The following is a 13,993-nucleotide window of genomic DNA, read 5'->3' on the forward strand; positions in this document are numbered from 1 at the left end:
GATTCTTCTTTGTTTCCAACTTTTGCATTCCAGTCACCAGTGATAATTAACACATCCTGATTGCATGTTTGGTCAATTTCAGACTGTAGAAGCTGATACAATTCTTCAATTTCCTCATGTGTGGCTTTGGTGGTTGGGGCATAAATCTAAAACATAAATCTAAAACATAGATATAGTGTGTAAAATATGTGGGTACAGTGTAAAATATGTGGGTACAGAAGTTTCTGTTACCTATTGCTTGTACTATGGAGAAATTAGACCTTTATAGTCATTCCTGGAATTGAAGACCTTTTTTAAAAAGAAAAGTGGTTTAAAAAGCAAAGAGGTAAAACTGTATTTATTGAATTAGAAAGATGCCAACAGTATTATCAGCTAGGAAAGTACAGGTGTGTAAATTGAGGTAGGAGATTGGTGGTTGGGTGGATTTCTTTTTTTTTTTTTTTAATTTTCTCTGTATGTTTGTTTACACAAGGGGGAAAATGTTGATAGGAAAGATATATTTTTACTTACTAACATTATTTACGGGCCCTAGGAGATGGCCTCAGGCCTAAAGCAGTGACCTGCCACACCCACGGCTGGCAATTCAAACCCAACAGCTGCTCCCTGCCAGGTAGCCCAGCAGTCTCTAAGGAGCTCTGGTAGCATAGTGCCTAAGGCACTTGAATGCTAACCAAGAGGTTGGTGGTTCAAACCCACCAGCCACTCCTCAGAAGGAAGGTTGGGCAGTCCGTCTCCTCGGCAACCCAAGGAGGAGGTGTCATTATGAGTCGGGTGCATCTCAATGGCACATAACAACAACAACTTTACCTGTGAAGAATGGGACTAGGGAGGGGACTTCATATACTTCTGTATTTAAAATTTTTATAATAAGCAGTTCTGTTCTATTTTAACAGCTTTATTGAAATACAATGTACATACCACACAATTCACTCATTTAAAATGTACACTTCATTGATTTTAAATACATTCACTGAGTTGAGCATCCATCATCACAAACAATTTTAGAACATTTTTATTACCCTGAAAGGAACTTCACTCACCTTAGCCATAATTATCTAATCCCTACATTCCCTCCCAGCCCTAGCCTACCACTCATCTGTCTGTCTTTATAGATTTGCCTGTGCTACTTCATATGAATGGAGTCAAGCAATATGTGGCCTCTTGTATCTGGCAATAAACACTGCTGTACAAGTAATAAGTAAACTTTGCACAATGTTTTCAAGGTTCATCCATGTTGTAGTATGTGTCAATACTTCATTCCTTTTTATGGCTGAATAATATTCCACTGTGTGGATGTACCACATTTTATTCATTCATTCTTCAATTGATGGACATATGGGCTGCTTCCATTTTTTGGCCATTATGAATAATGCTGCTGTGAACATTTGTATACAAATCTTTATGTGAATGTACATTTTAATACGAGGAGGGTATATATGTAGAAGTGGAATTGCTGTATCAGTGGCCATGTTTAGCTTTTGAGAACTTGCCAAACTGTTTCGAAAAGCATAACCATTTTATATTCCCATCAGCAGTGTATGGAAGTTCCAGTTGTTCCACGTCCTCACTAACATACGTTCTTGTCTGTCTGCTGGGTGTAGCCATCCTAGTGCGTGTGAGGAGACCCTGGGTGTTATGAACAGTTAATGTGCATGGCTATTAATTGAAAGGTGGAAGGTTCAATTCTGTCCAGAGACATCTTGGGAGAAAGGCCTAGCAATCTACTTCAGAAAAATCAGCCACGATAAAAGACCCATGGAACACAGTTGTACTCTAAAATACATGCAGTCACATGCATGAGTCATAGTCAACCTGAATAGTAACTGCTTTAGTTTTTTGGCTTAGTGGATGTGAAGTGGTATTGTGGTTTTGGTTTGCATTTGCCTGATGATTAATAATATCAAACATCTTTTCATGTGCTTATTGACCTTTTGTATATTTTCTTTGTGGAACTTTGCCTTTTTTAAAATTGGGTTATTAGTCGTGTTTTTATTGGGTTGTAATACTTCATATGTTTTAGATTTAAGTCCCTTATCAGACATATGATTTGTAAAATTTTTTTCTTCTTTGACTTGTCTTTTCACATTCTTGATGGTGTCTTTTGAAGCACAAAAGTTTTTAATTTTGGTGATGTCCAGTTTATCATGTTTCTTCTTAGTTGCTTCTGCTTTTGGTATCATATCTAAGAAACCATTGCCTGATCCAAGGGTATGAAGATTTAGGGTTGTGTTTTATAGTTTTAGCTCTTACATTTAGATCTTTGAACCATTTGAGTTAATTTTGAGGTAGGAGTCCAACTTCCCTATTTTGCATATAGTAATCCAAGTTTTGGATTTCATTTGTTGAATCAAAAACATTTCTTGCTTTTGTAATTTCAAAGGAGTAAAGTGAAAGATAAAAGTGGAAATTTGCTGGAATTAGGTAGGTAAATTGCTAGAATAGCAAAAGTGAAGGTGTTTTTTCTTGGTAGGAAGGCGATTTAAAATAAAAAGAGCCAATAACTGTTGGAGTGAGGCTTGTAGAGTTAGAAAGGATAGATTCAAAAGTACAGATAGAAAATTCAGCTGCTGTAAAACTGAAGGACAGTGCTTCCACTAAAGTATAAGAAAAAACATAGGAATAGATCATTAAAATGTGGTGGTAGTAGGGAGGGAATTTCAAGGTGTTTGATGTGGAAGGACAAGGTTCTCTGTGGTTGGAATTTCCAGGATGGAATAGGAACAGCTGTTTTCATTAAATGTATTTAGTTTGAAGCTTTATTAGTAGACTTGCCAATCTTGCATTTTTTGTTCTTGTTAGCTGCCAGTGAGTCAGCCCTTGACTCATGGTGACCCCATATGTTGTAGAGTAGAAGTGCTTCATAGTGTTTTCTTGGCTGTAATCTTCATGAAGGTGCCCTGGTGGCTCAGTGGATAAGCATGGCTGCTAATCAGAACATGAGTGGTTCAAACCCACCAGCCACTCCAAGGGAGAAAGATATGGCAGTCTACTTCATTAAAGATTACAGCCTTGGAAACCCCTATCAGATTTACCCTGTCCTCTTCTGTCACTATGTGTTGGAATTGATGCTATAGCAATGGTTTGGAATCTATATTGAAGCAGTTCCCCTGGGATTTTCTTACATGGAGCTGCTGGGTGGTTCAAACCACCAATCTTTAGGTTAACATCCACTTGTGCCACCCAGGCAGTTACCTATAAAAGTCAAGTCAATAGTTGATTGATTGTAAGATTAAAAAAATCCATCAATTTATTGCCGGGCAGAAAAGATAGTTACATTGACATACCAGATTAATTCTACTAGGAACCAGTCAGAATTGGGAGAAATAAGTTCTTACTATATTTATCAACTAGATCCTTTACAACAATAAAATTTTGAGTCTTCCTATTTCTGTTACACTGGTGAATTCTATTCAGCCAACCCATACAAATTTGTAAGAGATCATTAGGCAAATAGTTATGATAAAATAGGATAAATCTTCTTCCCAGGTGCCTCTGGATGGACTAGAACCGCCATCTTTCATTTCTCAACCAAGTGTGTTAACCTTTTGTACTCTCCAGGGATTTCCAGAGAGTCTTAAGCCCAGGGAAAGTAATAGGAGAATTATTTAAAGACAGAGGTTGGTTATTTAAGAGGGAAAAGAGATAATCAATGATTTATGGTTCCTGAGATAGCAAGAGGTAAAGGAATCTAAGGCAGATAATTAGCCTTAAATAGTGCAAAATAATGTCTGTTGGAACTAGAATGAAGGAACTAGAAGGGGTAGATAGATGCAAGTGTAGGTGGATTATATGATTTGATTTCTCTGTGATGGGGAGGCTGGGGTGGGTTCAGTTCAGTGGTTGATGGAGAGTGGAAGAAGGAATGAGCAAGAGTGAGGGCCTATTTGAAGTTGATGGCCCTGAATTTTCAGTGCAATATATCTACCCTATTTTATGACGTCTTTCAGCTAGGTTTGGTAACACAGGTATAAGCTCAGAGAAAAAACAGATGAATTTAGGCTTTTAGCCAGAATGTGGTTGAAATGATGAATCCTGGAATCAAAGATTGATGAGAGGAAAAGTGAAGAAAGAAAAGGACAGATAGACTGGGAGAAAGCATATGCAAAGGGGAGTTGAATTTTGATCACCTTTTTTATCGATATATTATACACATACCGTAAAATTAACCCATTTGAAGTATATACAGTTTATGGGTTTTAGTCTTTTTAGTTGTGCACCCACCACCATTAATTATCTAGTTCCAGAATACTTTTATCACTTCAAAAAGAAACTTCTACCTATTAGCAATCACTCCTTATCCCCCTTAGTCCCATCCCCTAGCAACCATTAACATATTTTTTCTCTCTGGATTTACCTATTCTGGATATTTGATATAAATAGAATTATACAGTATGTGGTCTTTTGTGTCTGGCTTCATTTACATAATGGCATATTGTTTTCAAGGTTCATCCATGTTATAACATGTATCAGTATTTCATTCCTTTTTATTGCTGAATAATCTATTATATGCATGTATCATATTTTATTTCTTAAAATTTCTTGGGTACACGCACACACACACACACACACACACACCTAGGGGTAGAATTGCTGGGTCATATGATAACTTTTGAGGAAATGCTAAACTGTTTTCCAAAGCAACTGCACCATTTTCCATTCCCACCAATAGTGTATGAGGGTTCCGGTTCTTCACATTCTCACCAGCATTTGTTGTTTTTCATCTTTTTTATTATAGCAATCCTAGTGAGTGTTTTTCAGTACCTTTTTAAAATTTATTTTTATTTAAGTAGATAATCCATGAATTTCTTTTTCTTTATAAAAATGTTAGCATTTTCTGCCAAAACAAAAAGCAAACCCATTGCCATCGACTTGATTGCAAAGAAGGCTAAAGACCTGGGTTTTCCAGTTTGGTATATATCTCTCCAGAATTTTTAAAAACTCTCTATGTTGATAGCCTCAGATACTTTCCCCATATTAACCTGATTGTTTTCATAGAAACTCTATTAAAAAAAAAACAAAAACCAAACTCACTGCTGTCGAGTCGGATCCAACTCATAGTGACCTCTCCTTGGGTTTCGGAGGCAATATCACCGTGGAAGTAGAGTGCCCAATCTTCCTTCTGAGGAGTGGCTGGTGGGTTTGAACCACCAGCCTTCTGGTTAGCAGTCAAATGCCTTAGGCACTATACATTAGAGCTCCCAGAAACTCTATAATACATGAAATTATAGTTGTGTTTCTTTTCCAACTACTAACTGCCAAATGTGACATCTTTTAAAAATAACAATCATTAATACAATTTTAAACAAGCAGATTAACTAAATGCTTTAGTTAAAAGCTTATTGTCATATATAATAGGGTTTACAAAATAATAACTGTTGGTCTTCATATATTGAAATGTTATCAGTAAAACTAAAATCTTTTTCCTTGTTCTTAGTGCCTGGTTGTCTGGCTATGAAAATCCTGTGGTGTCTCGAATTAATATGAGAATACAAGACCTAACAGGACTAGATGTTTCCACAGCAGAGGAATTACAGGTAGGAAATCATGTTAACCTCAAATTGTATGGTATCACGTTATCCTTATGCTAAAATGGCAAGGAGGCCACATGTTCTGACCTTCTCTAATCCCACAAAAGGAAGACAGGATTACCAGCAGTAACCCAAGGCCTATTCCTACACGGCCAGACATGCTGCCTCCCTCCAGCCCTTTCTCCAACCGTTCCTCCCAAAGCACCTACCACCTCTCCCCTGGGTTCGATAATTCGCTGCAGTGGCCACACAGAACTCACGGATTACGGGGTTTATTAGGAAAGCACCAGGCTATACCTCAAGTTCAGGAAGAACGCTCAGTCTTTCTCCCAGCCCACTGTCCCTCAGCCAACAGTCTCTCACAGTCTCTTTCCCAGCATTGCTGGTCTCTTGCATCTCTTTCCCAGCAGCACGTGTCTCTTTCAGGGGCGCGTGTCTCTTTTGGCAGCACGTCTTCCTCAGCCAACAGTCAGAGAGAGTTCTGCCTCCAGGAGGCCTCCTTTTGAGCCCAGAAGGGTGGTCAAACTAGCCAATCACAGCATCAGAACTCTAAGCACGTGAGAGAGAGTAGGAACCTCCCAGAACATTGTATTGTGCCATGCTCAACAGAAATAACCCAGGTGGATAGCTTCAGCAATCAGGAGCTCCCCAGTTGCTCATAGAAAATCCCACCTTGAAGTTTACAAAGACTTATGGGTAGAAAAGCTACACTAAGTAATTTATTACACTGCACCTTAATACACATTACATTTCCTCAGGAGATGCTTCAGATGAGATTTCCTGACCATTTGTGTGGTACTGCAGGACGTAAAAAGTGACTGTATAAGCTGAAATTATACAAAGCTATCTTAATAATCAATGGGAAAAATTATGATTGTTCTGTAATTCTTAAGAATTTTTTGATCACAGCATTAAAAACTCTATCAATTATAAACATATAGAGAAATATGGGACAATAGTACTTACTAAGTACACTGTAATTTTTGTTTTTCATTTCTGGGCTTCATCTGCCCTGGCCTCGATGATTCCTTCTTTTACTCATTTATTTTCTTCCTCCTTTATTATTGAGATATAGTTCGTATAGTATAATATTTGCCCTGGTTTTAGTATATTCACAAGATTGTACAACAATCACCAGTATCTAATTCCACAACATTTTCATCACCACAAAAAGAAACTCTACATCCATTAGTAGTCACTGCCTTTTCTCCCTTCCCAGGGCCTCTCGCACCACTAATCTACTTTCTGTCTCTCTATTTGCCCGTACTGGACATTTCATTTAAATGGAATCCTACAATATGTAGCCTTTTGTATCTGGCTTCTTTTGGTTGCCTTAATGTTTTCAAGGTCCATTTATGCTGTAGCATGTACTTCATTCTTCCTCATGGTGGAATCTCTATTGTATAGATATACCATGTTATTTATCCATTCATCAATTGATGGACATTTGAGTTATTCCTACTTTTTGGCTATTATGAATAATGCTTTCAAGAAATTCATGTACAAGTTTTTGTATGAATATATGTTTTCATTTCATTTGGGTATAGACTTAAGAATGGAATTGCTAGGTCATGTGGTAATTGTGTTTAACATTTTGAGGAACCACCAAACTATTTTCCAAAGTGGTTATATCATTTCACATTCTCACCAACAATAATGTATGTGGGCTCTAATGTATGGATGCTCACTCCATATCTTACGTTATGCAACAAGAAAGCGGGCACTGTTCAAACTACTATATTTGTGTACCATAACTACACAAATAACATGTACCTTCTATATTTGTTTGCCAACTCCTCTCTCTCCTTGGTAGATATTTACTGAAAGTGCTGCTATGCCAATTTTTCTTGTTAAAAAAAAAATTAGTATAGTGTATTTACAAGAATACCTCCCAGGGTAAGGGAGCAATTGGCAAATCAATGTACAAGGCTCATGTTATTTGCATAAATCTTTGGTAGTTTGAACAGTGCATGTCTTCTTGTTGTACAACTTAAGGTATAGAGTGAGAATTCTTTTAATGCCTTAGTGATTTGTCATCCTTCTAAGTTTGGATCAGCTTTCAACGTTTTATCCTTTGTGCTTTTAATTTTATAAAATATACATGGGAGTTCCTTCATTGTGAAGGTTTGTGCTGGTATCATCTCTAAGACATCTTTATTCTTTTCATCACAGTCACTTTCCTCATTTGTGTCAATAAGTTTACTTTCACTAAATTCCTCTGGCTGCCTACCTAGAGTCTCTTGAACAGTGACCATGTCAACATTCCTCCATCAGCTCTTTACTCTGTATCTTCATGTACATTTAATTTGAGTTTCACTCTTCATGTCTTTGCTACACTTTTGTCTTTGTTGGCCAATTCCTTCCTTTAGATATCCATTTTTGTAGGCTGTCACATGGGTTTATCACTGGAGATGAGGAAGTGTACAACTATATACTGTGCCATCTCTGCATGACCAGTCACTAACAGACTTTGAAAGAGGTGACATGATTGATCATTGATCATGATACACATCTGTTAGGTGCATAGCAATTTGTGGACTGAAAAACTAGCAGCAAAATTTGCACTTCATGCAATTACAGTTAATATACCATAGTAACTGAAATTTGAACCATGTTGTTGCTTGACTGATGTTATTTAATTAAACCATGGTAACAAATTTGTGCATATGGGAACTATGCAAAGCAAGGCTGACTATATTTTTACTTGCTTAATTAAGTTGTCATTTATTGTGTTGTAATCTAAACTTCCTTGTATTCAGATGAATACTCTTTGATATGTCTTTGAGGCTGTTTTACCCTTTGGATTTACCACAGAGTTAAATGGGAAAAATATATCTGTGTGGTCAAAGTCAGAAAATTAAAAATGAAACATATTTTCAGTTGTCTACAGACCTCAGAAGACTTTACCATGATATTTTCCTCTCTCTCTCTCTTCCCATATCTATATTTGCTTTAAGCTGCCTAACCTTCACAGGCTTATCTTAGGCTAATGAATACATTTCTTCTTATTAGTCTGATCCAAATCTAGGTGTCTAAACCTAAGAAGAAAAATACTCAGAGTAGTAGTAATTTACATATGACTCAGGCTTTAATGCAGGCAACACTTATGTTCTCTTATTTTGAGAGAATTTTGTCATAACGGGATTGAGGGAGGGAGTTCAGGAAGGTAACATCTCCCTCATTTTACAAGTAAGAAAACTGAGGTTGTATCCAAAGTTATATGTAACTAAGAGAGCTGGAACTTGAACACAGACCAAGTTTTTCTCACTTTTGCTGCCTCACAGTGGGACCCTGTTACAACCAACTGAAGTTGCTAGAACCCTCTAGTAGGAATAATTAAGTTGATGTTAATGTCTTCGTTTTTTTTTTTTTTTTTTCACTTACCAGGAAAAAAAAGATGTAGGAAAAGAGATTTTATTAAAGTAGGAATTTGGCAGCATTTTGGGCTTTGGAAAACATGAGTATTGATTTAAATTACAAAAGAAAGTGTTTAGTGAAAATAAACAACAGAAATCTCAAATTTTACATTTTGTGTCCCGCAAATGTTTGTTAAAGAATTAATTATACTTCTAAAATAATACCCAGTGACTATCCTTAGTATTTTATCCCTTATTAAAAAACAAGATGTCACTTTGAGGACGAGGATGCACCTGACCCAAACCATGGTATTTTCAATCACTTCATATGCATGCGAAGCTGGACAATGAATAAGAATAAGGGAGACCACAGAAGAATTGATGTCTTTGAATTATGGTGCTGGTGAAAAATATCAAATATACCATGGACTGTCAGAAGAATGAACAAATCTGTCTTAGAAGAAATACAAGCCAGATTGCTTCTTAGAAGTGAGGATGGTGAAACTTTGTCTCACATGCTTTGGGCATGTGTTATCAAGAGGGACTCGTCCCTGGAGAAGGACATCATGCTTGGTAAAGTAGAGGGTCCGACATAAAAAGGAAGATACTCAATGATATGGATTGACACTGTGGCTGCAACAGTGGGCTCAAGCATAGCAACAATTATCAGGATGCACACGACCAGGCAGTATCCCATTCTGTTGTACATGGGGTGACTGTGAGTCAGAACCCACTGGACAGCACCTGCCAACAACATATTCTTAAGAACTCTCATTGATTTTAAATACTTCTCTTCCATTTCTTTAGAAGTACCTAACTGTGATGTGTAAGAGGCCAAAATGAGGCTCACAGATTTTTGGAATCATAATTCTCACAAGTTTTGTCACTCATACTGTTTCTCTCTTTCAGGTAGCAAATTATGGAGTTGGAGGACAGTATGAACCCCACTTTGACTTTGCACGAGTAAGTAAAAGAAGCAGAAAACATAAGAAATCCACTGAAGCTTAAGCGTGACATGCTTATTATTTTCTTTTAGTATTAAAAAGTCATAGCCTGCTGAGAATGTCTAGAAAAAGAGAGGGATAGAAAACGCTGAGAAGCCTTTCTGGCAGTAGAAAACACATAGATACCCAGTTACCCAGTTAGAGAAAACAACTTATTTGCCCTGGAAAACCATTGCCCTGGAAAAAAGTAAAGGAAATTCACAAGACAAATAAAAAAATAACAAAACCTAGGTACTAAAATTTAGAAAGTTAAATGGGGAGAGGGGCTGAGGCTGGAGGTAAATGGTACTTACAGGAATCTTGAGTTTTGGGGATTAACAGCTCTGTGAGGAGATCCCACAGGAGCCCTGGTGACACAGTGGTTAAAGTACTTGGCTGCTAACTGAAAGGTCAGAAGTTTGAACCCACCAGCCTCTCCACAAGAGAAAAAAGGTGTGGCAGTCTGCTTCCATAAAGATTTACAGCCTTGGAAGCCCAATGGGGCGTTCTGCTTCTGTGCTATTGGGTTGGAACTGACTTGACAGCAGTGGGTTTGGTTTTGGAAGAGACCACAGTGTAGGCTGCAGAACTTGAGATCTCTCAATAAAATCTAGAGATCTCCTGAAGAATTACACCTTTGGTGAGCAATGAGTAGGTTTGAAAATAATCTGCTTTGAGGCATTGAAGAGAGCTGTCTGTCTCAGTCCTGGCTGGGATGTGGAATCTATGGGAGGAGTTACTTCTGGGAGTTTGAAAACTAAGCCTTCCTTCATATGAATCTGGAATTTGAATTATTACTAACCTGAAGAGAAGAAATTAAATTTGTTCAGTTTTTTAGTGTTCCTTGATACAACAAACTCATATCCTCTTTGGAAAGAAGCATCCTTATTCTAGCCTGTCTGGACTGTTTTAAAGATTAAGCTCAGCTATTTTAAAGATTGAGCTCACTTTAGGAAAAGTACCAACTAGTAATAAGACATCGTTGGTGATTTGTAACAACCAACCTATTTAGATACTCTTGGGATTTTAGATAATAGAATTATCAGATATAGGATATAAAATGACTATATACTATTTTTTAAATTAAGATGCAATGAAAATGAGTAAGAAATTATCAAAATGTTTTTGACATATTTGGAAAATAAACAAGTAGAAGCTTTAGATAGAAAAATGTTGAAATTTAAAATTCAATGGCAAAGTTAAAAAACAGTTTAGAAATGGCTCCAGTGAATTAATGAATTGGAAGATAGATCTGAAGAAATTCCAGAAATGCAGTTTGAGAGACAATAAGACAAAAGAGATGGAATGAGAGATAAAAAGTATGCACACAGGTACTTGTACAGCAGTGTTTATTGCAGTACTATTCATAATAACCCAAAGGTAGAAAAAAATATAAATGTTCCTCAATACATGAATGGACAAACAAAATGCAGTACATACATACAATAGAATATTATTTAGCCGCAGTGAGAAATGATCCTGGTACGTGCTACAACATGGATATAGTGGAAAAAAAAAAAAAAAACCAAACTCACTGCCGTTGAGTCTATTCTGAGTCATAGCGGTCCCTACTTGGGTTTCTGAGGCAGTATCTCTACAGAAGTAGATAGCCCACTCTTCCTTCTGAGGAGTGGCTGGTGGGTTTGAACCACAGTCTTCTGGTTAGCAGTCACATGCCTTAGGCACTACGCCACCAGAGCTCAGCGTTATGCTAAATGAAATAAGTTAGTCACAAAAGGACAAATACTGTATGACCCCACTTATATGAAATTGGTAGAATTGGTAAATGTATAGAGACCAAAGTTTTTTAGTGGTTACCAGGAGTGGAGGAAGGGGGAAAGAGAGACTTACTGTGTAGGGGACACTGAATTTCTGTTATGGGTTCTGGAAAAACTTGGAAATGGATATTAATGATGGTTGCACAACATGATGAAAACAATGTTGCTGAACTGCCACGTAAAAAATGTTGAAAAGGCAAGTGTTTTGTTACATATATGTATTTACCACAATTACAAAAAAAATTGTGAAGATGATTGCACATTAAAACCATAGAATTGTATACTTTCAAAGAATAAATTTCGTGGTAGGTAAATTATATTTCAATAGACTTTTTTTTTTTTTTTTTTTTTTAAGTTAGAAAGCATGGAGAATAGGTAATTTTGAAGAGATTTGTAAAAAGCTCACCCTTGCCCAAGTACTCTTCCTTAAGATAAATAAATATGAATTTCTTTTTCACTTAACATGTTCAGCTATAAATTGTAGCATTACCAAATCTTAATGAATTTAAACTTTTTCGTAACTACAAAGAATTCTAAGGACTGTGCCAGGTATTTTAATGAACTTCTTGATCTACTACCATTTTTAAATAGGGGTAGTTTTTTCTGTTTATGAAAGAAAATAGTCTGTATTATGTTATAGCCCTTTGCTGGCTTAATTTCAGAATCCTAGGGTCTTTTTTGTGTAAGCCAGAAAATAATATATTTTTAAGTCTCTTTTTTCTCCATTTTCAGTTATTGGAAAAGTGTCAGAGGATCCTGGATTATGTGACAGGCTGAACAGTTCAAGTCCTGAAATCATCATAATTGGTTTTTTTATTTAAAAAAAAAAAAAACTTCTTAAATAATTGTAGATTCATAGGACACAGTAAAGAAAGATACAGGGAAGTCCCATGTGCTCCTCACCCAGCCTTCCTTAATGTTAACATCTTGTGTAACTATAGTACACTATCAAAACCAGGAGATTGACATTGATACAATCCACAGAATTCATTCAGATTTCCTGTTATATTTGTACTTGTGTCTGTGTATATGTGTGTATGTAAGTAACTCTGTGTGATTTTATCACATGTATAGCTTTGTGTAACTACTACCACAATCAAGAGACACTGTCTGTACCATTACCAACAAGGCTCTTTTGTGGTTCTGCTTTATGGCTACACACACCCTCCCATTTCCTATCCCCAACTGCTGGTAACTACTGATCAGTTCTCCTTCTCTGTAATTATGTTATTTTAAGAATGTTATGTAAATGGAATCATAGTAAACTATTCTTTTGAGATTACCTTTTTTAACTTAGTATATTCCCTTGAGGATCATCCAAGTTCTTGCTTGTGTATTATTAATAGAGTATATACCTTTTTATTGCTAAGTAGTATTTCATGATATGGATGTTCCACAGTTTATTTCAAGTTTTTGTCTATTAAAGATGCTGTGACCACTTGTATACAAGTGTCAAAATATGTTTTCATTTTCTAGGATAAATTCTAAGAGACTATACTGCATTTCAATTTAAATTTTACCAATCTGAATTCTCTAGGCACACTAAAATACTGATTGTATTCTTTCCAAAAGAAAGAAAATCATAACAAAAAAGTAAACGTTTGAATGGATCTAGGCTTAACAAGCCACTTTTTCCTCCAGTGGCCTTGTGCGACACATTCATCATACAAGCTGAGGCAATAATCAACAAGTATTGGAATGCCTGGTCTGTGTAATGCACTACATATTACAAAGGGAACACTTTTGGTTTTTTTTGGGATACCAAAAACATTCAGCATGTTATTGATGTTTAGTTGCTATGGGAATGTTTGTGTTACTGAAATTTGCACCATTGAATTAGTTGTGTTTTATTCACAGAAAGATGAGCCAGATGCTTTCAAAGAGCTGGGAACAGGAAATAGAATTGCTACATGGCTGTTTTATGTAAGTTATGGCTGAAGTTTTTATTTTGAGTTGGGATTTGATCACATGGCTCATTTACTTTGATGTGTTCAGGTAAGATTGTTCTGCTTAACTCTATTTAATATCCAAGTTTAAAGTTGTCACAACTGAGGAAAGGGGATTAAGAATATTTTTCATTTGTAACTTTTTCAGATAATAAAATGTTCATTAGAGAAATTTTTGGAAAAGACATGAAGAAAATTATTGTTATTGACATCCCCATTACATACAGATAATCCCTGTTACTATTTTGGAGTATTAATTATGTGTTTAGTCATATATGTGTGTATATAAGAATCTATGTTGTTGTTGTTATTATGTGCTGTCAAGTTGGACCTGACTCATAGCAACCCCTCCTTGGGTTTCCAAGGCAGTATCACTACAAAGTAGATTGCCCCATCTTCCTT

General features: G+C 36.3%; 1 protein-coding gene across 1 annotated transcript in view; it reads left to right on the forward strand.

The window, feature by feature from the left end:
- P4HA1 (prolyl 4-hydroxylase subunit alpha 1) overlaps positions 1-13,993 on the forward strand; it is an 86,995-nt gene that overhangs the window by 54,430 nt on the left and 18,572 nt on the right. The window contains exons 9-11 of the mRNA XM_007940625.2: positions 5,435-5,534; positions 9,794-9,847; positions 13,503-13,568. Coding sequence (XP_007938816.1) covers positions 5,435-5,534; positions 9,794-9,847; positions 13,503-13,568 — 220 coding nt within the window. The remainder of the gene's footprint in view (positions 1-5,434; positions 5,535-9,793; positions 9,848-13,502; positions 13,569-13,993) is intronic.

The sequence above is a fragment of the Orycteropus afer genome, unplaced genomic scaffold (assembly GCF_000298275.1).
Source record: "Orycteropus afer afer isolate SDZICR_OR568_19922 unplaced genomic scaffold, OryAfe1.0 scaffold00070, whole genome shotgun sequence".
Classification (NCBI taxonomy): Eukaryota; Metazoa; Chordata; class Mammalia; order Tubulidentata; family Orycteropodidae; genus Orycteropus; species Orycteropus afer.